The sequence below is a fragment of the Pinus tabuliformis genome, chromosome 5_1, assembly GCF_031772625.1.
Source record: "Pinus tabuliformis cultivar Carrire ecotype Pingquan chromosome 5_1, CPIR1, whole genome shotgun sequence".
Classification (NCBI taxonomy): domain Eukaryota; kingdom Viridiplantae; phylum Streptophyta; class Pinopsida; order Pinales; family Pinaceae; genus Pinus; species Pinus tabuliformis.
The window spans coordinates 898886704-898913818 of record NC_142305.1 but is presented as its reverse complement, the minus strand read 5'-3'; the positions used below and the strand labels follow the sequence as shown (position 1 = coordinate 898913818).

Here is a 27115-nt window from a genome sequence, read left to right as displayed (position 1 = left end):
AGTCATTATTTTGCAAAGGATTGGTTTTGGGTTCTCGTTGGCTCATCACTTGGAAGGTTTGGTCTTAAGTGAAGGTCATGGTCTTGGAAGTCTTCATTGAGCAAATTCTATAAGAAGAGATTTTGTGGGTTTTCCTCTCTAGGAGAGGTTTTGGCCCTGGCTAGCAACCTACATCTGGTTTTTTGTGTTTGTGTTATGATCTTCTTATTGGCATTTGTCTTGATGATAAAACAAAACTACATGATAATAACAATGTCACAATAAAATGTCATGGATTAAAGAGAAATCAAATTTAAATAACCCTAACTATTTTGCCCTATATTTCTCAACACATAACCTATCACAGGTGCAAACCATGTTTCTTAGGCGTAAATAACAGTTCGATCATTGGAGTAGAATATGCTTCTCACCCACAAACCTCTCATAGGTCCAAGCACCTATTTTAGGCACAAATCGACTTTAATCACTAAAATTATGGCATCACACCCACTGAAATTAACTGATAGCTTCCAATCACAGACAACAATGCTATTCAAACATGGATCCTAGAAGATTTCAGAAAACATGCTTTCATACCATGTTAAATTTCAGATCATGGTAAGCAGAGCTGCACTCCTAAACAAATTGTAGATAAGTAAAAACTGAAATTTATCAAAACAGTTGATTAAGTAATGCAAGACTTGCCAACACATCAGATTGAAAATTATGGCAACAAGATATTATTTCCGTAATCAATTACATCTTTGTCTAATAATTTAAAACAAAAATTATAGTAGCAATCTAGCTCACAAAAAATATCTTAAATGATTAACAATGGACTGACGTATTTCTTTTATAGAATAAAGAGTGGGACATACAATAGCTTTGTACTTCATTAAGGAAGTCTGATAGTGTTGAACCGTAGCCCCAGTCCCATAAAGAAGCGTTCCTAACCTGAAAGAATAAATTTCCTAGAACAGAATGCCCACTAAGAGAGAGTGAATGCATGAAAGTGAGCGTCTGTCCCTTGTAATGTCTCCATTTTCAGTTTCCTCTATAGTACAGTCAGGATGGATTTCCAGGGAATGTGATGCGCAGGTCACATGAGCAGGATTATGTCATCAGGGGTCTTGGAGTAGTTTGAGGAGTTTTATGGGGTCCGTCAGCATTCACTTGGCATATTCCATCATTAAGGTCAGTTCTGCACAACTTGCTTTTGGTTCCATTGCATTTCGATAATTCTCGTAAAACAGGGTTATTATTGAGCCTAATTTAATTAATTACGCTTAAGGTGGCATTCCGGGAGAAATATTTGATGGAACACCTTAGTGTAATAGCTCGTTGGAACTGAAACGAGAAGATCTACAAGATGGGATGATGGGAAGTGACTTCTAGCAGCCAAAGAAAGTATGGCAGATGATTTACTATTTTCCCTGATTAAAAAGTGACTTTAATTAGTCACTTAATTAAATAAAAGAACGGGAAAATGATTAACTAAAGGAAAACTGCCAAAAGCGACTCAAGTAAAATAAAATAAAATTAAAAGTCACTTAGATGAAGTCAAGGAAGAGCTTCTAGAATAATACTAAAATAATCAAAATAAAATACTTCTAGAAGATTGGAGATCTATCTATCGAGCTTTTAAAAGGAGGAGATCATTTGGGACGTCTTGGATTTGTGTATTGTCTTTGTGGTGAGGTTTGGAGAACTAGGTTCTCAACTTCAGTAGCCACAAGACGAAAACCCTTGGGTAATTCAGTGAGATCGGACAAAAACCTGTCTCATCCTTTGGTGAATTCATTCAGAATTCACAGGTGTGTTCATTGGTTCTAGTTCTATTTTGGAGGCCAGGTTTGTTATCGCAGTAGATCTTTTGGAGGGCGCATTTTTTATATCTCAACTATTTTCCAGTTTGTATTGCCATGTATAACCTTATAATATAATAAAGTTGAGTTTGTTTCCACAATATTTCCATTTGTTTTCTGGGTTTATTGGAAATTCAATTTATTTAATGGCAACCCTTATTGTGTTAAATTTTGCATATTTGTATGGTGTTCGAGAAATAACTGTGCCACATAAGAAGTTCTAATAATTTTGCTGAAAATAATAAACGAGATATTACATCTCTCCTAGGAGGCTGCGCTGTATCTAACTGTGGAACCACTTCCTAATACATGTGCTTTAGGTAAATTTGGACAAACTAAACTAAATAAGAAAAAACAATTTCTATTTCTGGAAATAACTGGAAATGAAAACTGTTTAAAGTTGCACATGAATGCTGGAGGCATGTATGTGTGGAAATTTCACGGGAATGTTGCGCACAAATTTAGAAATTTCAACTTAACCTTAAGGTTCCTTGGATATAATTTCTGTGAACTTTGAGCCTTATGTATGAATTTGAAATATAAATTATGGCATTGTGTATTTCACTTCTGTGCAACCAAATACATAAGGCAGCCCAAGGAAAGAAACACCAAATAATTGTATTTCAAGGGAACTATATTACCAGTTGTTAGGGCACAATCCTTAACATATAGCAGATCTGAAAATAACTTGTTAATCACAGATTTGTTACAGCCACAAATCTGTCGTCTTAGCTTCTATATGCTTGTCAAATCACACAATACAATCTGTTAATTGTTCATGATAAATCAGCATATGAAAGAGCCCTAGAAACTGCTCATTCACCATGAGAATATAAGCTGAAAGTCAGATCTGCAAGAACACAAAGTTTGTATAGTGAAGTATTTATAAGAATCAAGTTACAAGTACATACCAACAACTTATCACAAGCTGGTCCTTCAAGCTTACCACAAGCTAGGATTTTGTAATGCATCCAAACCCTAGCTCGAACATCCACATCAATAGAAAACCCTAACTAGCAATACAAAGGCCTAGCAAGGCATCCAACCAAGCTCTCTAGCCACACCAAAGGCGCCACAACAAGCTAGCATTAACACTAACGAGTCCACCCTTGATATTTCACCAAACTTGCAATGTGAGACCTTCGCACCAATGGCCAAATATACCTCTATCTGGGCAGTGATCTTGTTGGCAGCACAAATGGTATGACAGATTCACCATATGGATGTCAAGACAACTTTCTTGAATGGGGTGATATAGGAGGAGGTGTATATCGAACAACTGATGGGTATCAAGATGCATGAGAGAGGCACACACGTGTAGACTAAAGAGAGCACTATACGGGCTCAAACAAGCTTCCAGGGCATGGTATGGTCCAATAGACAACTACTTGTAGTAGATGGGCTTCATGAAGAGCAAAGCGGATTCCAACCTCTATTATCTGATGCTAGGGGGTGAGCCACTCATCCTAGTTTTGTATGTGGATGATCTCTTTTTGATAGGGTCATCAAGGTTCATAGAAGACTGCAAGAGGGACTTGGCGCCAGAATTTGAGATGAAAGTTTTGGGATTGATGCGTTACTTCCTAGGCTTGGAGGTATGGCAGATGGACAAGTAGATCATCCTTGGGCAAGGGAGATATGCTATGGAGACCTTGAAGAGGTTCAGGATGCAGGACTGTAGACCCATGTCCACACCTATGATTACTAACTGGAAGAAGATAGATGCTTCAGAGGACGTAGATGTGGACCCAACTTTGTATAGGAAACTCATCAGATCGCTTATGTATCTGGTCAACAGAAGGCCAAACATTTATTTCGCGGTAAATAGTCTTAGTGAGTTCATGGTGGAACTAAAGAGGGTGCTTTGGATAACAACGAGGCATGTTTTGAGGTATTTGCGCAACACAATCGAGTATGGTTTGAGGTATGCTCAAGGTTATGGTGTTAGTTTATGTGGATATACAGATGCAGATTGGGCAGGCAGTTCAGTGGATTAAAAAACTACTTTAGGGTGCTGCTTCAATATTGGATAAGGGGTTGTCTCTTGGTGTAGTAGGAAGCAAAAGTCTGTGGCATTGAGTTTTGCAGATGCAGAATACATGGCAGCTAGCATGGTCACATGTGAAGCTATTTGGCTTCGAAAGCTGCTAGTGGGTTTGTTTGGTCAGTGGATGGATCCGACTAGTATCTTTTGTTATAATTAGAGTTGCATCAGGCTCTCTAAGAATCCAGTGTTTCGTGATAGGTCGAAGCATATCGACATAAGGTATGACGTAATTAGAGATTGTGTGCAACGTGGGTCACTTTGGCTACAACATGTTCCCATAGATTAGCAGATTGCGGATATTCTCACGAAGGCTGTAGGCAAGGCAAATTAGTCCTTCAGGGACAAGATGGAGTAGTGGAGAACACCTTCCTCGCTAATAGGGAGTGTTATTTTTTGGTAGCAATAGACAGGTGTTCTAGTCTCTGTCATGTCTATGAGGCTAAGGAACACATTTTCTCCAATACTCAGAAAAGGTTTCACGAGAAAACACCTCAATTAGATAAATTGACCAATTATTAAAATTTCACTAAGTCTAACTTAGGGAATCTGGTTAATATAATCGAATTAATTGAGGAAAATCGATTTTGCTCTAGAGACCCTCAGAAAAGTAACTTGATGGAGTTAAGATGATCTTAGCCATCGATTGTGATTGACCATGCTTGTTGATTGCTCAACGAGAGATTGTAAGAGAAACTCGATGGGGTTGGAGAGTCACACTTGAGTAGTTCGACTTACCTAATTGTAGAGTTAGTAAGGGCGTAGTTGAAGCAGAGGGAGACATAGACAACAAGGGTTTCAATGTGAAAATTCCTACACTCTAGGAACCCCTACTGCAGCAAAACTGAGTCTACTTCACCTACTTGATTTTTAAATTACATTCATCAAGTTATTCTTTTGAATACTGAAGCAAATTACTTCTACAACCTACACTTATTAAATATTTAATCTCATGAAACAAAAAACAGAGCAAAGAACAAGATACATAGGACACACTTATTTTTGGACACAATAGTTGTCGGAAAAACCCAACGTGGGAAAACCGGTGCAGTAGTTCTGAGGGTTTATTATTATGCATGAGAAATATCTAAATACAACTCTAGGATGCTCATCTAGCAATCCTTTACAGAGAAAATATTGGCGGAAAATCTAAGTGAGTTTTACCTCACTTCACCCGGCAGAATTGCGGCTTATTTGGCACAAGACTGGCTAACCCTGACTATTTTTGCGCTGGCTTTGCGTCAGCCCTGCATCACCTTCTCTGCCCTTTGTGTCACCTTTCCCGCCTATTCCGGCAGTGCCCGACAGTTCCGACAGTTCTGGATTCTGCGTGACAGGCAACTATTCTGCATCAGCTCTCCTGGCTACTGTGCTGCGTCCTGCGTCAGCACTCCCGGCTGTTCCGATAGTTCCCGGTAGTTCTGATAGTTCCCTACAGTTTCGGCTGTTCCGACAGTTTCTGACAGTTCCAGCAGTTCCCGACAGTTTCGGCTGTTCCGACAGTTCTGGATGTTGCGTGACAAACAACTTTTCTGCATCAGCTCTCTCGGCTATTGCACTGCCTCTTTGCAAGCTCTCTCCGTCTCTCTGTCAGTATTCTTCGGAAAGTTCTTCTCTCGGATTTTCACTGCCCCTCAGCTGCAAGATCTCCCCAATCGATTTTCCTCCTGAGAACTTCTCACCTCAGAAAATCAATTTCCTCAATCTCTATAAGTGTGTTTCCAAATGAACCCCAAGCCTTCATTTTATACTTTTCCTGTTGAGTCTTCAACGACCGAGACTAAGTCTCTAATCAACGACTAAGATTAAAACATGACTTGATCAGCCTTCTAGATCATTCTCACCCATATTTTGATTAATAACTATTAATATTTTAATTTCCCTAAGTTTAGACTTAGAAACTCCTTTAAAAATATTAATTATTTCTAATAAAATACAATCCGGGTGGAATTTCATCAAACAATTTCTGGGTTCTTTAGAACTCCTGTGCTTTAGCCTCTCCACCAATTTTCAAGGCTAGAACACTTCTGATGCTACCAAAAACTAACATTCAACAGAGATTTGGGAGAAGAATTCCGGAGAGGATTTCCACAGATTTTCCAGTGTCTTAGTGAAAGGAAAATAGGTTGATTTTATTTGCAGGAGGTAGAATTAGTAGTGCGAGCTAGCTAGTCTTCCAGTGCAAGTTGCTGAAGCGAGCTCATTTCAGTGTGCTAGTGCCAGATCTATCACCCAGAAGCGAAGCGAGTGGGTCTAACAAATTGTTGGAGGCAGTTCGACTTGCAGGAAGTGATTTCTAGAGGCTGTACGAATTTTCCCAGAGTAGTAGTGTGAATTTTTGGCAGGCATTGCAAATAGCCAGGAGCATGAATTGTTGGGAAGAGGCTAGATCGATTTGCATAGGAGACTGTGTCTCCAGATTGTTTTGCCAGTGGAGATTATTATTTGTCAGAGCTTTGCCATCATTAGGGAAGCAGATTATTGCACTCTTAAATTGATGAAGAATTAATAATATCACTGGTTTTCCCCACATTGGGTTTTTTCAAGGGACTATTGTCCAAAAATCTTGGTGTCCAAATTTTTGTGTGTGCATTATTTTCTCAGTTTCTGAATTTAAATTTGTGAAGATTGCAATAGTGAATTAAGCATTATTTTCCGTAATTTTCTGAAGACAATAAACTGCATAAGTTAGAAGATTAATATCTAGTAGCTGCAAATGTGGAAATTTCAAGGACTCACACTTCTCCCCCTTGATGACTCTCTAGCAACACATGAATAACAATTGTGATTGTGTATGTTTGTAGGCTTAGGCAACATTTGTAATTTTATAAGAAGGTAGGTGAACATTAGCAACAAATTTGTTGGAAACATCAATAAGTTTATAAGTGCACCATAATTTCATGGGCAAAGGCATGTTGCATGCTCTAATTGGCACACCCATTCTTTTATCATCTTTAATATCAGTAAGACTTAAAAAATAATAGTAAGATAGTCATTCGATTAACTTAGCGCCATAGAAGAGACTTCATTTCGCTACTTCTTTCTCCTCTGCCTTCGACTTTGTTTCAATGTGCGCCAAAATCCTTGGCCACATTTCTATGTTGACATGCCCATGCTGATTTCTATTCTCAATGTGCCTCCCAGATGCCTACCTTTGCTGTGGCTCCAATCTCCCAAATGCCTACCCTTAATGTGGCTCTGATCTCGCAGATGCCAACCCTTGGTTTTGATACCATATTAAAGTTGCTTGATGTTATTTAATATATATATTATCAATACATAGAGATGTCTCTTGAGAGAGATAATATCTTGTATAACCATCCATTATTATGGTCAAAGATGACTTAGTGAACACTTTGAAGATAGTCATCTATTAACTGAAGATAGAATGGAGCAACTTTGTGAAGGAGAGATTCTTGTGACCATGAGCATTGAGAACAACTGCTATGGAGATTGTGCCGATGACGGCAGGAATTCTTATGCTAATACTGATTGTGCTGGGGCTAATGTTATTCTCCATATTGATGTATGTTGTGTCCAACATAGAGAGAGGGCTGGTGTTGAAGAATTGGCTGCAGTGGATGGTATTTGGTGAAATCCTAGAGACTTGTCCCTGAGAGCACCACACACACAAGATCTTTTGTATGAGAGAGGTTGATTTGTAGTTAACCTTTTGTATGAGTGGATGTTATACAACAGGCCCAACAAATTGAGGGAGCACATCCCTAGCCACAAATTCTATTGGAAGAGACTGATGCTGAGAAATCTGTAGTTTGTTCACAAAATGGAGTCTAGCCGCACATGCCCATCCCTTTTTGGCAAATGAGAATATGCAACAAGTTGCCATTGTGGAGGAATATGCTCTTCATGAGTGTGTACCCTAGTTTGGTTCTGTATTAATTAAGGATGATGTAATGCCCATGTTTGTGGAAAGGCAATTAAAACTCTCAGTTGGAGTTGATTATTACATCAACCGTGGTCCCTGTGCATGTGTTTTGAAGAGAGAAGGAATGGTTCAGTACTTTCATCCTTTCATGATTAGCCTTTCTTATGTCCTAATAAAGTTACTGGGGTACAGGACACTGGGAAATGAATCTAGTTGATAATTTGGAGGTGCAGCCAAATTGTAATTTGAAACCACTCTTTTGATGTTATAACCTGCCTATGCAGAACCACAATAACACACAAATAAATTTGTCAGATTTGGAGGGGGACTTCAATTTTTTCATGAACTGCAACAAAGAGTATGAATAGAGTCAGCAAAACCTCTAGCATAGGGGGTTATTCTGTTCTTTCTGTGCAAGATGATGGACAAGAAAGTCATTAATAAATGGGTGTTCTTGGACTGGTAGAATAAAGTGTCTGAAGAATGTTTGAGCCTATTATTTTAGTTTTCAGTAAATGCCTTTGCAGTCAGAGTGTGTTTACCTTCAGTGAGTTTTGTTTTACTGTAAACCTTAAGAGTGGGTGTTTTGTAATTTGTATTAGACAAAAAATTATTGTTCGGCAATTCCTATCCACAGTACTTGCTCCTTTTGCCAGCATTTGGGTTTGTTTGAGAATTACTGCACTGTGCAAGTATGTTTTCTCTGATGAGGTCAGTTCAGTCCAACCCTTATGTCATTTTTGGTGGGTTGTGGTATGTATGCATTTTCCATCAAAGGGTATCTTTTTATTAAGGTTGCCCAAGAACTAGATGCCCTAGCTTATTCTGACTTTATTTCTACTTTAATAGCATTGAGGAAGAGGATATAAGTCTCCAATGATATACCGTTCCACTTTGTTTTTGGCTTTTTAAATATCTACTTGCAAATATAAGACATAGCCTAATTAACACTTTATGACTTGAACCTATTTAGGACATGCGAATATATTATACGCAAATCACTTTAAGACTCCTAAGACTTGAAGTTCTTAGCTACATAATACAAGAAGTGAAAATTATAAAATATACTCTTATAAACAGAAGGGATTGATTGATCGACAAATTAATAATTATAGATCTTATTACAAGTATTTAATCAGTCCATGAGCTTTATATGTGCCACTGTATTGTTTTTGCAGATCATGGAAATATTATGTATGTTTTTTGTTACATCGTGGGACAAGATTAAACTACCTAGTAGAAATGACATTCTAAGAATGATAAGTTCTGTCATTCTAAGAAAACTAAGTTCCTTTATTTACTGGATGCAGACTTGTTACATGACCTGTATTCAGGCATTGCTAAAGTGCTTTGAGATATATTTTGAAATGTTGTCATCCTTCTGTTGGCTTTGAACATTTTCCAAATTCTTTGCTATGATTTTGCTGTAGTTATTTGTGTAAATTGTTGATTACGTTTGGATATAGAAGTATTTCATTTTGAAAATGACATTTTTTTTGTTATGTTTATCTGTTAGGTATCATTTTTCTGAATGACTAATGGCAATCATTTTAAGTTCCTATGTAAATGACAAATATTATTCTTTTGTGGCGGTTGATTGCAGTTCTATGGTTTCCTTTCTCCAAAACTGGCAATGCTAAATATGGATCCTAAATTTCTGGACCGCAATGTCAATGAGGGCTTCAGTGGTGGTGAGAAGAAACGCAATGAAATTCTGCAACTTGCGGTACAATTTAACCTTTACAATATTCATGAATGCAAGAAGAAATCAATCATCTTCTAATATGTATACTGGTCACCTGCACAGAGATTCCAAGGAAAAAATAATTTGAGTGCAAATAGTTGATGGAGACAATAGAATAAAATTGGAACGATAAATCCAGGGGACATGGTGGCGTGGCGTAAGAGTTTATGAGGCTCTAAGTGGTCTTTATCGTTTATTAACAGCATATTTTATTGCATGTTTGTGTACTTACAAAATTGGAAGCAACATGTCTTAGCAACTGAGATGATGCTAACAGAAAAAGCTCTATGGCGAACTTTTTTGTTTCTTGGTTATAGGTGTTGTCTTTGTTCTTATTTCTCAAGTAATGAGGCTTAGACATGCTCATCTTTTCGATACTTCATCTGCAATTTCTGTTGTTTAGAAATGGTTGTGTCAAAAATAGTTCAGATAATCTCTTTTGTGATTTGCTGAAGTTTTCCTTTCTTTGGAAGAATTTTTTTTATTTAGATTAGGAATTCCTTCATCGCTCCATAAAAGCTGTAGTCTAAACATTCTATGGCCGTGTTACGCGCCTAACTTCTAAGTGGGTGACCCCCAGCAGAAAACTTTTCACCCGTTCTGTTCAGCTTGCCAGCCAGCAGCTCTATGTGATCTACAGATAGCCAGCCTCAAAGGCCATTCGCATGTGCTCCGGTTAGTGCTTTGTGACATATAGCTTACTTTTCAAATGAAGGTGGGTCATCTATTATAAAGTACATTAATCATGCTTGTCCTCAAGAGCTTTCATTTAATGTTTAAGAGCATATTAGGATGAATCACTGGTTGAATTGGATGATTGACTGCTTCTGGTTGTATTTTTTTTCCCATGATTCACTGTGGCTGTTATCCCTTGATCCCAGTCTAGTGTGACCTTTGAGGCCTTTCTTTCCACTGCCCAGGAGGGTCATAAATAGAAGGCACTGATTGACGTTACATGCCCATGGTAATCCATACTTATTACTTTCCATCTTTCCTTGGTTTCATGTCCTAATCTTCAGGTTGATTGTTATCTATTACCATTATTGGTTCTCTGATTTCCTCATTCTTGAGTAGGGGCCTAGAAACTTGTCCTCGGAAGTTGATGCAGTAGAAAGAAAAGAAAAAACATGAGCCATAAAAGTAAAATGCAAAATATTGACTGGGATAAAATAAAGTGTGTGGACAAAAGCTTAGCTTGAGCTCTACTCCCCTCATTAGCCTCACCTAGTTCTTGGCTAATGCATGAGCAAATCAAAATGAAAAGGAATTTTGATATCCCAACCTTGATGAACAATAAACCACTTCATCTTAAAGGGTAAAAAATGCATTAATCACGCTTGTAGCCCAAGCTATGCAAGAAAAAGAAAATCGTTAAAGAAAAAGGTGCACAATAGGGGTGGTAAAAATAGGCCAAGGAAAGGGGCAACTCAGGTTCCACAATTGCTGCCTCTGCACATTATAACACTCACGAATGATGGTATTTCATAGACAATACACAAATGGTGGCATCCATGTAGTAACCTCCCACCATACTACTATTCACTTGCACTTGTTGATTGATGGGTCGACATAATTTTCCTCCCCTTGCACTTGTTGATTGATGGGTCGACATAATTGTTCCTCCCCTTGCACTTGTTGATTGATGGGTCGACATAATTGTTCCTCCCCTTGAGGTTGGAAACACCTAATCAAGCCTATGGATAACCCTCCCATACTTGAGCATGGTAACTTGTTTACAAACCCTAATCTAGAAAGACATTTGAAGATGATACTTGTATGAAGTAGTCTTGTGCCTTTTGCATTAATATGGTCCACTGTATATTTGTATGATTTCTTCACCTATGATTATGATATCACTTGATTTCGAGGGTATTTTACAGAAGTTGTCTCCCGGGTGCAGTAGTTATCCCTTTAGGGTTTGATTGAGCCTTCTCCAACACTTCCCACTTGGAGGCACTTCAAGGCATCGTAGCTAAGACGTTGACCACTTAGAGAAGAGCATTGACCTTGGGATTGATCTGGTATTGATGATGACACTCATCTCTCCCTCAAGAGCTTGAAATGTTGCCCAAGGAAGCCAGGACGTTGCAGGGGATGATGATAAGCCCTAGTGACCACAGGATGCCCCCAAGTTGGCCTTGTTCCTTCTTGATGGATGTTGCCCTGTTCTTGGACTATTTTATGGATAATGATGACTTGAGGTGATGACATCACCCTAGGAGGCCTTTTACTCACAATGTGGGATAAAAAAGAGGCTAATTCTTATGTTTTATTGTTATGAGAGCAATCTTTTATTTTGGCTCGTGACCTACTTAACTTGTACACACTTCAAAAATATTATTTTAGGGTTTTTAGTGTATTTTACCCTAAATCATCTTGGTTGCCCTCATATAAGTAGAGGGAAGTTGAATTCAGGAGCATCATTGCCACACACACTCATTTCTTCTCTTGTAAAGGAGAGCACACTAGCTCTTTTCTCTCTTGGACTCAATGGATCACTCGGCTAGCAAATTGTCTCGGGGAAGATAAAATTGCATGGATGGGATTTCTTTGGATTGATGAAGTGATGCTTTGGTGAATGGTGCTAATTTATTGTGAGTATTTTTCTTCCATTTTGCTAATGTTGTAGAATTAGGGTTTTATGAAGTCTTCATGATATGTTGTATCTTTATTGGCTCTAAAATCTCCATATGCAAGATTTGTCACCAAGTATCCATCAAGGAAACTTAGAATAACATTCCTTGACCTTAAATCTCCTCTTTGTGAAAGTCACTAGGGTTAGATTGAGAGGTTTTCCTCTCTTTCTCTCTCCATTCAAAGTCTTCCACCTTTGAGCTCACCCTTTTTAACTCCACATATCCAATTGATTGGAGGCACTAGTCATTATGTGTCAATCTTTTATAATTTTATCTTTTTCTTATTTTTCATGGTAAAATACGGTTAGTGTTTTGCAAATTCTGCTTTAACTAGCATAAAACACCATAGATGGCATACACCTAGGGTTAAGGTTTGCATATGTTAACTTGAAAAGAGTAAAATATCATTTTGATGCTTTTTTCATCCATGATTCTACTGATTACGTCTAGGGTTTCCTGGATTTTTTGTACATTTCCAACCATTGAAAATTTGCTTTAGGCTTTCTCTTGTTTACCTATTTAATAACCTTTGATATTTTATTGTTCATCATCATCATCATCATCATAATCATCATAAATGTGTGTGTGTGTGTGTGTGTTTTCTCTTGTATTGTTGCAATCAAACCAATGTTGCATGAAACACCCCCCCAAGGATCCAAATCGGGATCCGCATCCCGTACAGATTCGTGGGGAATCCACCGTTGGATCCGAGACGGATTAAGCACGGATTTGTATGGATCTTGAGTGGGTCCTGTGCCCGACGGGCTGTTCTGCAATGCTTGACCCAAAAAACAATTTTTATTTTTATTTTTATTTTTCTCTAACTTGAGTTGGGGGTGGGTTTAGGTTGAGCCAGGGAAATAATAGATGGGAATAAAGCTCATTTCCCCCTCTCATTTCCTCACTTGTATTTTTGAAGAGCTTGGAGAAGAAAGGCTTAAGGAGAGCTTGGAGGAGGAGCTAGGAGGACCTTGGAGGAGGAGCTTGGAGTCGTAAAGAAGGGCTTCCATCTACAAGAACTAAAGAGGTACTTGTAAACAACAAACTCCCTCATTCTTTTGTCATTATTGTTTGTATTTTTTCTCCTCCCTCTCCTACTCTTTCCCATTCTTTCTTCTTGCTCATTTCATTGCAGGTTGTCCATCTATATTCATATTCCAAAATGGTATTCTTTTGGCTTCTATATATCTTTCCACTTTTGGTTTTCAAGATGGAAAGGGGGAGCAGGAATAGAAGGGAAGAAGAACAAGAGGATAGTGGTCCTCATATGAGTGACCCAATATATGATGAGGAGGAAGGGGATGAAAAGGACACTGAAATGGTAGAGGGAAAAGCTGCATTGACACCCTTGTGGAATTATGTGACCAAACTTGAAGGGGAAAAGGTGATGGAAGCTATAAGTTAAGCTACAAGTTTTTGCGCACTCATGGATGTCATGGAGGAAAACCATATAGCGGTTCATATACCCATGCGAGGAGGCATCTTTGTGGGGTGTTGGACAATGATGACAAAAAGGGCATCGTGGGGATAGTAATTTGCCCAAAGGTTTGCGCTGAACAAAGAAGAAAATACATCCAAATAGAGGAGGCTGCACAACAGAAAAATAAGAAACAAAAAACTCATTTTGAATCAAGTGCAACCTCTAGTTTTGGTAGCTCATCTCATGGTACTTATGCAACCTCTGGAAGTAGAAGAACAATAGGAGATTTCTTGAATGTTGCTGGGAGGGATGATGTGGATGGAAAGATAGTCTGGTTCCTTCGTGCTTGCAGTGTACCATTCAATGTGCTTTGCTCTCCCTATGGGCATGATATGGTTAAGACCATTAATGAAGCCCCAAAAGGATACAAGAGCCCCAACTATGAGAAATCTAAAACAATGTTATTAGAAAGAGAAAAAGCAAAGGTTCAAAGAGCTTTGACACGTTTTACAAATGAGTGGGTGGATTGAGGGGTATCCATTGTATCAGATGGGTGGACAAATGTTAAAAACCAACATTTGATAAATGTTTTTAGTGTTTCTGCTAGTGGTGTCGTGTTTATTGCATGTCATGACTCCTCTATCAGTACAACTTCCCAAAGCATTGCGGATCTCCTATTGCAATCAATCAAAGATGTTGTTCCTAATAATGTTGTTCAAGTGATCACTGATAATGTAGCAAATTGTAAGGCAACAAGAAAAATTATTGAGTGTGCTCATCCACACATCTTTTGGTCCAGGTGCTTGGTGCACACATTGAAGCATAAAGAATATGGATGGATTAATGAGCTTTACAAGAGAGGGAAGCAACTCATTAAATTTATCATAGGGCATACAAGGGTAAACTACTTTTATGGCACTTACTCTTAGTTGCAGTTTCTTAAACTTGCAAAAACAAGATTTGCAAGTTATTACCTCACCTTTAGGTGGCTAGTGAAGGTAAGACAAAATTTAACTAATATGGTGACCTCTGAATCATGGGAGGACATTAACATTGATAGAGATGGTGCTAATGTAGCCAAGGACACTATTCTTGATAGTTACTTTTGGTCACAGATTAAATATGTTTTGCAATTCACCAAACCAATTTATTACATGATCAAGTTTGCAGATTTAGATCGGCCAATAATTGGGGAGGTGTATGAGCAAATGGATAGCATGTTGGGCATATTAAAGACATTGTTGAACCTAGAGATATCACCTTGTACAATTATATTTGTGCAGAGGTGGAAAAACGATGGGATATGCTAAATATTCCATTACATACCTTAGCATATGTTCTGACACCTAAATACTATCATCCATCATGGCTTTCAACATTAGCGCCTGGGGGGGGGGGGCAGTAGGAGAAAACCACACCTAGATCTAGAGGTTTTATTTGGTTATATGAAAGCATTGGATAAATTAGTCCTTGATGAGGAGGAGTCTGCCACACTATGGAAACATTTTAATAACTATATGCCTAGCACTGGACCATTTGGGAGCATGCATGCAATTAGGGATCGAGAGAATTTATCTTCTCTTGAGTGGTGGAATATGCATGGAAGTGCTACTCCAATTCTACAAACTTTGGCATTGTGGGTGCTATCATAGGTGGTAAACACTTGTTCTGCAGAGAGGTGTTGGAGCTCTTATTCTTTCATCCACAGGGCAAAGAGCTTGGTTTATGTTCACTACAACTTGCAATTGTTGCCCCATTATTGTGATGATGCAAAGACTAATAAAGACCTTAAGGTTTGGGACACAAATCTAGAGAAGCCCAATTTGGAGGTTGTAGTGTTACGATTAGAGGCAATTGGAGGATGCTCTTATCTAGGATGTTGATGATGGAGTTGAGATGCCACCCCCATCCGGTCTTGTGGTTCCCAAGTTCCATGCTTCAACACCAACAACAAGGGCTTCATCTTCATCAGTTTCACTGCCACAACTTCGAGAGCCACCATCTTCACCATCTTTTTCATTGCCACCACGTGGAGGCTCACGTCTTGTTCGTGGTGGAAGGAGGAGAGATTAGTAGATATATTCACAGTTTACTACTTTTGTCATAGATTAGGCTTGTAGTCTTGTGAATTTGAACGATTTTCTCTCCAGCAAATTGAACTGCCCTCTTTGAAGCTATTGCGTAGTCCTCTGTGCCTCCTCACTAGGAATAACTCGACCCTCTTGCTACTGCCTCTTCGGATCTGGAAAACTCCTCTAGATCACTGTCCCTGCCCCTCACTATCTTTGCTGCCTCATTGAAGCTCAAACTCTCTAGCAACTAACTACTACTACTCTGGAAAATCGAATTCTCCAAGTGACTCTGGTGCATTCTCCATCACCACATTGATCCCTTCTTATATCTTCCTGTTGGGACTCCAACGACCAAGATTAAATCTTGATCGATGGCTTAGATAATTTCTGGATCAATCCGTGTGAGTTTCTACATAATTCTCACCTTGACTTAATTAATTTTGATTAATTAGCCATATTCCCTAAGTTTAGACTTAGGAAATATTTCAAAAATGACTAATAATCTAATTAAGCCATCTCTAGGTGGAATTTCTAGAAACGATTTCTGGGTTTTGGAGATCTCATGCATTCTAGCCTCTCCACCAAATGTTGTGGCTAGAATACATCCGATGCTACAAAAAATAACACTCCCTCTTAGCGAGGAATGTGTTCTTGTGCTGCACATCCTGCCACAATACCCTGTCTCTGTATCACCTTCTGTTGCGCTGTTGATGTCTGGATGCTATTGCCCACCAACCACTGCTCCACTTTGATGCTGCATCTATGCGGTTGTTGACCCAGTTGTGCTACTGCCAACACTGGATCTGCACTGCAACTCTGTTGCTGTTGCAACTGCAACATCTGCAACTGAAAAACATCCAAAATACTGAATCAACTGTGTTCAGTAAGATGCATCTCTCTCTCGAGTTCTGACTGCTACTAGCCTCTGCATTATCTCTGAAGAATCTGTGCTACTGCTGACTTTGCATTGTGCCACTCTGCACTGCTGCCAACTCTGAATTGTGCTCTCCAACATCTGACTGCAACTAGTTTGCAACTGTCACTCTGGAATTCTGACCGCGTCTCTGGCACTAATCCATCTTGCTATTGAATACTGTGGGCCCTCGTAGCCAGGTAATGATCCATGAGGTGGAATCCTTAAGGATCCTGCTCAACCTTTGCAGTTTTGAACTCTGATCAACTCATACTGCTGCTGCTACAACTCCGCTGCTATTTCTGCACTACTACTGCAACTACTACAATAATGAGTTTGATCTCCCCAGATCCTGAAGCACTATCTTCCATTGGGCTGCTCCCTCTGAAGCTAGACTCCCTCTGAGTCTTGATCTCCCAATGGGAAATCTCTATGTTCCCTCCTCGCAACTCACATTATCCTCCTGTACTGGAAACTGGGCTGCGTAGCTCTGCGCTAGGAATCTCCTTGCTGGAACTGCACCTACATACTACAATTGGGAAATTCGCACTGCTTGTCACTGCGTCTAGCTCTGCAACCGTCTCTTGGTTATTGATTGCAACTAGATTTGCAATTGTCTAATGAAAAATTGTCTCTATTGGCATTGAACCTGCTACTATGATATTGTGGGCTCCTGTAGCAAAGGTGATGGTCCCGCTTCAACAATCTGGAACTGATCTGACTGATCTCCTTATTGCAACTGCGTTGGACCCTGCCTGTCACGCCCCCAAGCCGGCGGTAGTCTTTCAACCGCTCTTAGCGAGGTGCGGCACCACCAAACACTTTCTTTTTACCAGTACTTATGTTCGTGGACTACGCCTAACCACTTACTCCTACTTAGTTTGTGTTTCGCAACCAAGTATTATTATGTTATCCTTTATACCAATGAACACCCATACACATTCATTATCATTAGCAATTATAAATGAAGAACACAATTGCACAGTATAAAGGGAGGGGCAACTCCCTGAACAATGAGTCTGCCCGAATAATATATTATACAACTTTACAAAGTTACAAGCTTTACAAGTATACTTGGGAAACACCAAGTTTCATACTTAGCCAAATTTACAATCTTCGGCAAACTCGGTTGCCCAGCTCGTCGGCGCCTCCGCACGGTCGCCGCATGACTCACCAACCCTTCGTTCACCTCGTTGCACGATCGTGTTGTTTGCCCAACTTGGGCACGCCTCCAAGTCGCCACACACGGGCGCCTCCACCCGAGACACACCTTTGTCCACAATCTCAACACTTCACCAAGTCACTGTGCACACTTGCACGACGGGCGGGCGCTCACCCAAGTCACCCAAGAACCCGTGCCAAGTCGTCGCACAAACTGGGTGCCACACACCCGTGCACGCCTTTCTCCAACCGGCGGGCGACCTTGCCTGCACCCTTCACCCAAAACCGAGAAACGCTACCTCTGTGCGGCCTTGCCCAAGAACGGGCGCATCACCCAAATCTGCGCCTTTCTCCTTAGCTTCCACGCACTTAGATCTGTGCCTTTCTCACATGAGCGAAGATGCTTTGATGGTTGAGCGATGAGCGAATGTGTGTCAAATGCCATCCACGCATCACTTGTTTATACCAATCGTAGGGCGAAGTCTTGGCTGCCCAGCTGACTTGCCCAACGCCCCTACTCCATCGCAATCCTCATTAAAACATGAGTTGGCCTTCCCTTCAAATGCCCTCAAGTCAAGTCGGCTTGCCTTCGTTAGTTGGTCGGCCCGTGGGTGCTCCTCCACACTCCCACTCCTATAAACAACTCGCCCTCCTTTTGCACTTCATTATAACATGATGTCTTCGCGTGCTAAGTCAAGGCTTGCTCCTCTACTCGTCACACTTCAAGCCTCCAACCGCGTGCACTCTCTGTTGGTCGCGGTCGCACTTTGGGCGGGAGCGCTTAAGGACTGCAGGTCCTTACACTGCCCATCTCGCACACTGGAGTCTCGTACTCCTCCACCTCTTGGATATGGTGCCCAACTATCTCCTTTCAAGTCTTGTCCTTGGATGGGACCCTTCGCTTTGCAACTCGCTCTAGACAACTCGCACATCCTCCGATATCTGCCTCCAGCAACTGGAAGTCGATCTACTGCCCAGATTTGCATTATGGCTAACTCGCACGGCCTCCTCCGGAAATCTCGTAAGCTCATCCTTGCAGAGTTGCAAAATCTGAAAACTCAAAACTGGAGAAAATAAACCTCGAAAATTCCCCTCTTTCCCTCTGCTTGGTTGTTGCTCTGCTATTTGCACCCCTTGATGGAGTGAGAAAATCTACTCACGACCACTACCAATCTGCATCGGAAAATCAAACTTCTGAAACTCGAAGTTCCTTGAGGAAAATTTTCCCTCTGTTATGTGTCCTTTTCTCTTCCACCTAACGCGGAGTCTACTTCTGCAACCTACAGCAAAACCCTCTGCGTCCAACTAGGAATCTACTCATCGAAAACCTGAGTTGCAGTTACTCCTTCTGACTGCTGGAATCACTCTTCTAGGCAAATCAAATTTTCTGCACCTCTGCAACTGAAAATTGAACCCTTGCCCCAATAATTTGGTCTGTCTGTTTGGATACTGTGCAACCTCTGAGAATTTTGGCCTATTGCTCCCTCTGAATAGAAAAATTCCCTTCTCCACTTTGGAGCTTCCCGGCTGATCACTCACACTCTGATACCATGTGAAAATTCCACAAACTGGAATCCTATAGCAGCAACTGGTATTATTTCTTCTAACTGATAAATTAATTATTCTGTTTATTGCTACGACAACATCGAAATAAACACACTGCAACCTTCACAAATAAAATTATGCGAAAATAAATAGCGCCGGAAACTGAGAAAATACTAGCACACACACAATAAAAATGACACCATTATTTTTGGACAATTGTCCTTGGAAGAATCCAACTTGGGAAAACCGGTGCAGGAGTGAGGGTTTTATTATTATGCAGCAGTGAATATCTGAGTGCAATCTATGGATGCCCAATTAGCAATCCAAACAGCAACAAAATATGGGCAAAATTATTTTAAGGGAATTACCCTTCTTCCACAAGCATTCCCAGCACAACTTCCTTCAGAAAACTCAGCCTCATAGACCCTCTGTAGCAGCTTTTGCGGTGCTCTGCGCAAACCCTATGACGTCAAGCCTCCAACCTGTCTCTGATGAAGTCGTTCCGCATCCAACAGCTAAGGAAATCGTCTCTCCGACCTTCTAGAACCTCTGCCCAACCTCTGGAATTGAGAACAATTTTCTCTCCAACAAATTGAACTACCCTCTCTGAAGCTACTGCGCAGTCCTCTACGTTGCCTCACTGGGAATAACTGAGCCCTCTTGTTGCTGCCTCTCTAGATCTGGAAAACTTCCTTTAGATCATTGTCCTTGCCCCTCACTATCTTTGTTGCCTCACTGAAGCTCAAACTCTTCGGCAACTGAGTGCTGCTACTCTGGAAAATTGAATACTCCAAGTGACTCTGGTGCATTCTCCATCACCACATCAATCCCTTCTTATATCTTCCTATCGAGACTCCAACGACCAAGATTAAATCTTAATTGATGGCTCAAATCATTTCTGGATTGATCCGTGTGAGTTTCTAGAGAATTATCACCTTGACTTAATTAATTATGATTAATTAACCATATTCCTTAAGTTTAGACCTAGGAAATATTTACAAAATGACTAATAATCTAATTAAGCCATCTCTAGGTGGAATTTCCAGAAATGATTTCTGAGTTTTGGAGATCTCATGTATTCTAGCCTCTCCACCAAATTTCGTGGCTAGAACACATCCGATGCTACAAAACTAACAACATTGACATCAATGACAACACATCAGATAGCCTTGAAGCTCTATTTGCTTGTTCGACTTTATTTGCAGCTGCCTCTACTTTCTTTATTTCATTTGCGTTAATTGCATCGTGCGCAACTCTCATAATCTCTAGGTTACATTCTTTACAAATCCCGATACAATGAGTACTATGTGGACTATTCAAAAATCATGAGAAATTTGGTCAGTTGAAACTAACACTTATGGATATGGTTATAGTTCAATGACTTACTCTACAGTTAGTTAATCCCGAAAATGATATCTAAAATACCTTTTTCTCTGCAAGGGATTTTAGCTAGATGGAATTTCAAGCTGAAAACCCCTCCTGTCATGTACAAGCCACGTATTTGCAATGTAGTTTTTGCCGGCTGTCACCTACAAGTTCCCCATACTGCCAAAATGGGTCCAAAGCCTTTGGCATATTTGCAATGGAAGTGGATAAATTCAAAATTCAAATCTAAGGCACAACAAACACAAGAAAATGACATTAAATCCCCACCCAAAAAAAAATAACTGCCTACTTGTTTAATAAATCAATCAGCAAAAATTTAAAATATTGTATTAGATCAATAGCAACTAAAATTGAAAATAGGAGGGTGGAAAACAAATTGATTCAAGTTGGCTGTCCTATTTCTATTTATTTTTTTAAAACCCTTACATCGTTTTCGGGCATGAAAATCTTCTTTAAAAACCCTTACATTGTTTTTTGGGCAAAATGATAAGAAATAGAGGAAAAATGCAGGCAAGCAAATAGGAAAACAAAGAGGTAAGCAAACAAACAAAAAATTATGAAAATAAGCATTAAGATGGTGGGGTTTAGATCGGTGTTGCGAACATCTCAATGACATCCTGATTTTATCTTGAAATCACGATTTTTTGGCCTAGCCAACGTTTGTTGATTTTTACCAATATTTTGATGGTATCTTGATTTTGCCGATGTTTGCCAATTTTTACTGATATTTTGGTTTTCGAGACCCTTGCCAATTTTATCCAAATGTCGATGTTCTCAACATTGGTTTAGATACATACCTGTCAACAGAAACTTCACCACAGTTTTGGCAAATGAAGCTCATCCCTTGATGGTATATTGGTGATGGCTGCTTAGATTCCTCCACAATCAACAATGATGCCCACAAACCTTTCTCCTCCCTTCTCCAACAACTTAGGAAAAAAATGAGTGAGAAGAAAGAGAAACCGGGCTCTTTAATCCGCCCTTCAGGCCGGTTTGGTGATTTTTTCCATCAGGTAGCAATAAATTGGAAAAAATCACGATTTTAAAGGGATGATTTATTGTTTTGTGGAAAAAACCGCGATTAATTTGCAATTTTTTCAACACTGGTCTCCGCTTCCTAAAGATACTCATCTTGATGCTTGTGTAAAGTACACTACAGTGCCACATCACCTTTTACTTGGTGGGCTACAAAGACTTTTTTACTACTCAAGCCAAGTGGCTGTCTCTGTCATCATTTGAGCAGCAGTTTCCTCATCTTTGGCAGAAGCCACGGATGATTTGCTCTAAGTGGGGAGGAATTGATGATATTTATTCTAGTGACCATGTGTGAAGTTTGAACATGTATTGTAATTGTACTTGATCTATTTTGTACTTATAATTTTATACTTTTGGATGACTTGGCCCAAATTGATCACTCACCAACTTCATTTTATTCTAATGGAGACTTGGTTAAACTTGCTTGCTTCTCCCTGTTTTGTACTTCTACGTATAGATAATTCAAATGTGTGCATGTGTACATTACATCAATCTCCTCTCTATGTGCATGCTTGATCTCTTGGGTTTTCTATTCTTGTATTTGAGTATTTGTATCGTTGTTTTTCATCCATATGAATGAACTCTGCAAATCTCCTCAGTTAGAAATAGCTTAAAATCACCAACTCGACTTCAAATTTTGAGAGCATGATTACTCTTGTTCTGACAGTTGAAAAGATAAGTAGATTGGAAGATAAAATTGTCTTAGACTCATGTATGATGTTAAAGCGATGGAAAAACTATGGAAGAAGTGCAGACCTCATTGTTATGATTTTGTAAACACAGTACAAAGAAAGCTCTGAGATGTTAGAAACACATTCAAACCGATTAAATCTGGAAGTAGGAATTTTTTTCATGTTATGCTGTATACAACTATGTTTGACTAATTTCGTAAAATTAAATTCACAATTAAATAAAATGTATAACATATTTGAAGTTTTTCTATTATAATAATATATAACTTAAGTCATGAGCCAACTTTACATAAATATTGCTGCAAAAGGTATCTTGCTTTTGTTGAATGAGATATGTTGATCTTTTTCCTACAATTTCTTGGATACTTGAATGGGCATTTGTTGACAAGTTTGCGATGGAGCATAAGTTATAACCTTTTTGGGAAGTGGAAGAAACCTAAGTGAAAATCAGGAGCAGCAGAACTTCAAATGGTTTTACAGAGTAAGTTGGGATAAATTTGAAGTGCCTGTTACCCTGGTTGAAACATGAAAGAAACGAGTGATGGTGCTTTTCATATTGACTTATTGGAACCTCTATTCATGGTTTGAAATTCATGGAAACCTTTAATCAAGGTTCAGGGATCAAGCAAACACTTCAACAAACTACTGGCAGCCAGTTTTCTGATGTCTTTTTAGCCTGAGATTGTTTTTAGTTGTCTTTTACTGCCTGCACAATTTTTAAATATTACAGTGTATGTGGGAAAAAAAATGCAAAGAACTATGCTAGTCTCCACTCGCATTTATGATGTTTTTAGACATCCTTTTTAAGTGGAAATCATCTGTGCTAATATAAGTATATCTTAATCTATGATAAAAGAGATAAAAGATACCTTGATTGGCACTAAATATCTTTTGGTAGGCCACCTGTAGTCTCAATTAGGGATTTAGCTTATTTTAATCTCTTTTTATGATGGCAAGCTATGTTGCAAGAAACATCTAGGAATCCGGCGTGTCGTGCTGTACTAGTACCTGAAATGCCGAAACACTGCGGAAGTGTGGCCGAAATGCCTGGGTGGTGTTTCCTGATTTGGAAATGCCACCGAAACGCCACCAAAATGTTTTGGCAGCATTTCGGCCCAAATTTGCCCTGTTTCTGTGACTTTTTTGCTTCCGGGGGCTCATTCAAGCTCCTAAGAAGTGTGTGGGGTCTTTCTATGGCCAACAAAGATTTAATCTACCACTAAATTCGATCTCTAATAACTCCACAAACTAATTTATCTTTAATCAATCCACACACTAGTTCTGCTAAAAAAACATCTTGCTCTATTTTTGCTAATGAAGATGAGGATGATGATTATAAGATACATAATTATACTTGTCATTAGCTCATGTTTTATTTCATTTTCAGCACATATAGCCACGTATAAAGGCTGATTTTGAATGTAAGGTGGCAAGCCTCATGTATAAAGACTGATTTACATGACTGATTGTGCATGTAAAGCCTCATGTATAAAGGATAATTTTGGATTTTAAATCATGTAATCATCTATGAGAGTTAATATAGATCGGGTTTTCCTTCTAAAATGTCATTTGTGTTTCATTCTTTTTTTTCTCTTGCAAGATAATGCATTATTAACTTATTTGTTAAAAAAATTGTGCACACACACACATATGATGTTTCAACTGACGTTTCCATTTTCTGGGGATTGCATTTCCAGCTGTACTAGTTTCAGAAACTTCTAGACGTTTCGGCATTTTGTGCACTTAGATGGCAAGCAATGACACTGAATCCTTCTGAAGTCTGCTGAATTTAGATGTGATCCTCGGATCCCCCCTAGGATTTCTTTATTTACTGGATCCTAGGAAGGAGACAAATAACATGGGGAATCATATTGCCTGTGTCTGACTTATAGTGCATCCCACAGTAAAATCTTGATTGGAACACAAACTAAAAAACAAAAAATGAAAGAATATCTATGATTAGGTTTACATCGTGAAAGTATTGTAACAGATGCTATTACTTCTCACTTGCTCCTCATCCTAGCTATGGTGTCTCACTAAATGTATTTGTTTGTAGATTTCCTTTTAGGGTTCAAAGATAAAGGATGTTATTTATAGGTCAACTAAATTTCCCAATGAAGAGACAACACAAGTTTTTAAACTATTAATTTTCAACTTGAAATTTGATGCCAACTTGTGATGCTCTATTATACCACCTAAGTTTCATGATATTTTTTTTTGTTTGCTAAGTTTATGTGAGTCTTGAGATGACTGCATGACTAACCTGTGACTTGAGTAGTTGCTACCTAGGGGCATCTAAGCCATCAAAATCACCTGGGATCACACCCGACTTGGGGCCACATCAGCCCTTAGCATGGCTGGATTTTTGCCCACGAAGTTTCAAACCGATGACCTTTACACCATGGAGTGCCTTAACAAAACACCCTATCACCATCTATTCTATGCACTGTGGGCTGAATTTCATGTTTTATTAAATAAATTATTTAATGTTGATACTCATGGCCATGCAACTCAATGCCACTATCAACTGCTATTTTTTCTTGCAAGATAATGCATTATTAACTCAATGCCACTATCAAGCCTCATGTATAAAGACTGATTTTGGATGTAAAGCCTCATGTATAAACGCTGCTTTTCAAATCTTGGATGTACAGCTTCATCTATAAAGGATAATTTTGGATTTTTAATCATGTAATCATCTATGAGAGTTGATATAGACTGGGTTTTCCTTCTAAAATGTCATTTGTGTTTCATTCTTTTTAATTCATTATTAACTTGTTTGTAAAAAAAATTGCACACACATGATGTTTCGACTGACGTTTCCATTTTCCGAGGATTGCGTTTCCAGTTGTACCCGTTTCGGAAACTTGAAGACGTTTCGGCATTTTGTGCAACTTGGATGACAAGCAATGATGCTGAATCCTTCTGAACTCTGCTGAATTTAGATGTGATCCTCGGATCCCCCCTAGGATTTCTTTCTTAACTGGATTCTAGGATGGAGATAAATAACACGGGGAATCATATTGCCTGTGTCTGACTTATAATGCATCCCACAGTAAAATCTTGATTGGAACACATTAAAAAACAAAAAATGAAAGAATATCTATGATTAGGTTTACATTGTGAAAGTTTCGTAACAGATGCTATTACTTCATATTGTTATGCCTATATTTTGAAAAAAATACTAATCTTGATCCCAAAATTTGGAAGTCGCCATTTCCAAACTGAATTAGCGCTTTCTCCCATTTTGACACCTGCTCCTACATCACGCTTCTCATAACTTAGCTAATAGCAAATAATAATAAAAAAATATAGCATATTTAGTGATCTGGTTTTTCCACTTTAAGTAGCCATAAGCACTTGGATTTGTTAAAGAATTCTGCAAATAACAATGCGTACTTTTCTGCCTCGCAGAAAATAAAAGTTCACTGACATGGGATCCTGTGTTTATGCAGGTACTTGAGGCTGATTTGGCGATTCTTGATGAAATTGATTCCGGGTTAGATGTCGATGCTTTACAGGATGTTGCGAAGGCTGTCAATGGATTGTTGACTTCTAAAAATGCAGTGTTGATGATCACTCACTACCGGCGTCTTCTGGATTCTATAAAGCCTACATATGTACACATAATGGTAAGAGCAAGCATATGGAGAAAAGATAACTACAATAATGCTTCATTGTCTTGTTAAAAACAACCATAACTGTAACCCACATGTTTTAGTGTCTAGTTTTGACTACATTATTTAAAAAAACGTATATGTATGTAGGAAAATGGCCGTATTGTGAAGACTGGAACTGCTTCATTGGCAAAGCAGCTTGAAGAAGGTGGTTATAGAGCAATTGCTGATGTGTGAGGTCTGTCATCATGGAATGATCACGTGCTAAGTTCGATCAACAAAGTTCATTATTGGGCTGGTCCTTTGGAGTCCAGTGCAAGTATAAATCAAGAGAAACGCCTACACGAGCTTTTGCGTTCCATGTAACTTCTACAATTTAACTTTGTAGTTCAAGCTATTAGGTATGGATAGCAAATATAAAATTTGAAATTTATTTCAGTGCCAAAATTGTACCGTTACTCATTTATATCGTTAGCATTGAGAGAAACGACAAGATCTCGAGGTTCTTCTGGAGATTTTCATTGTTGCTTTCGAAATCAATCAATTAAAAATCACAGCAATTGTGATTGAGTGGTTAGAGTCTTTCTTAGTTATTTCAAATTCTCTTAGTTATGAATATCTAATTTCAGTGTTTAATGTGATATTCCATTGGTTTCTAATACCAATGCCGTCATATTTAGTACTCGCTATGATGTATTTGAATCTACTTTGATATGCGGCTTATTCTTTTACAACTTTTTTTGAGCAATAATTCTATTGCTATTATTTTGTTAGCTTTGTTACGCCTGATCCCTTACCGTAAAAAGAAAGATAAATATGAAAGAAAAGAGCATCTTTGAAGACAAAACAAGCTGACCTCTATAGAGAACATTGGCCATGATTAGTACTGGAAAATGTTGTCTTGGGTGTAGAATCGCTGTGCTAAATTTGAGATGGGGCAGATCTAAATTTGCAACTCTAATAGCACCGAGTTGGGACCACCAGGTCAATCTAGAATGTGATAAATTTTGTTTGTTTTAGCACAAATACCTTACAATTGAGTAGTATTTCTGCACACTTCGAACGAGACTTTCTGCTTAGTTTTATGTATTATTCTGTTCTCACAAATTTCATTTTCTGG

General features: G+C 38.9%; 1 protein-coding gene across 1 annotated transcript in view; it reads left to right on the top strand.

Annotated features, from left to right (window-relative positions):
- Positions 1–26572, top strand: part of NAP7 (non-intrinsic ABC protein 7) — a 99284-nt gene extending 72712 nt beyond the window's left edge. Inside the window, exons 4-6 of the mRNA XM_089433109.1 lie at positions 9378–9500; positions 25834–26010; positions 26146–26572. Of these exons, the coding sequence (XP_089289235.1) occupies positions 9378–9500; positions 25834–26010; positions 26146–26232 (387 nt within the window). The 3' untranslated portion in view covers positions 26233–26572. The remainder of the gene's footprint in view (positions 1–9377; positions 9501–25833; positions 26011–26145) is intronic.
- The last annotated feature ends 543 nt before the right edge of the window (positions 26573–27115 follow it).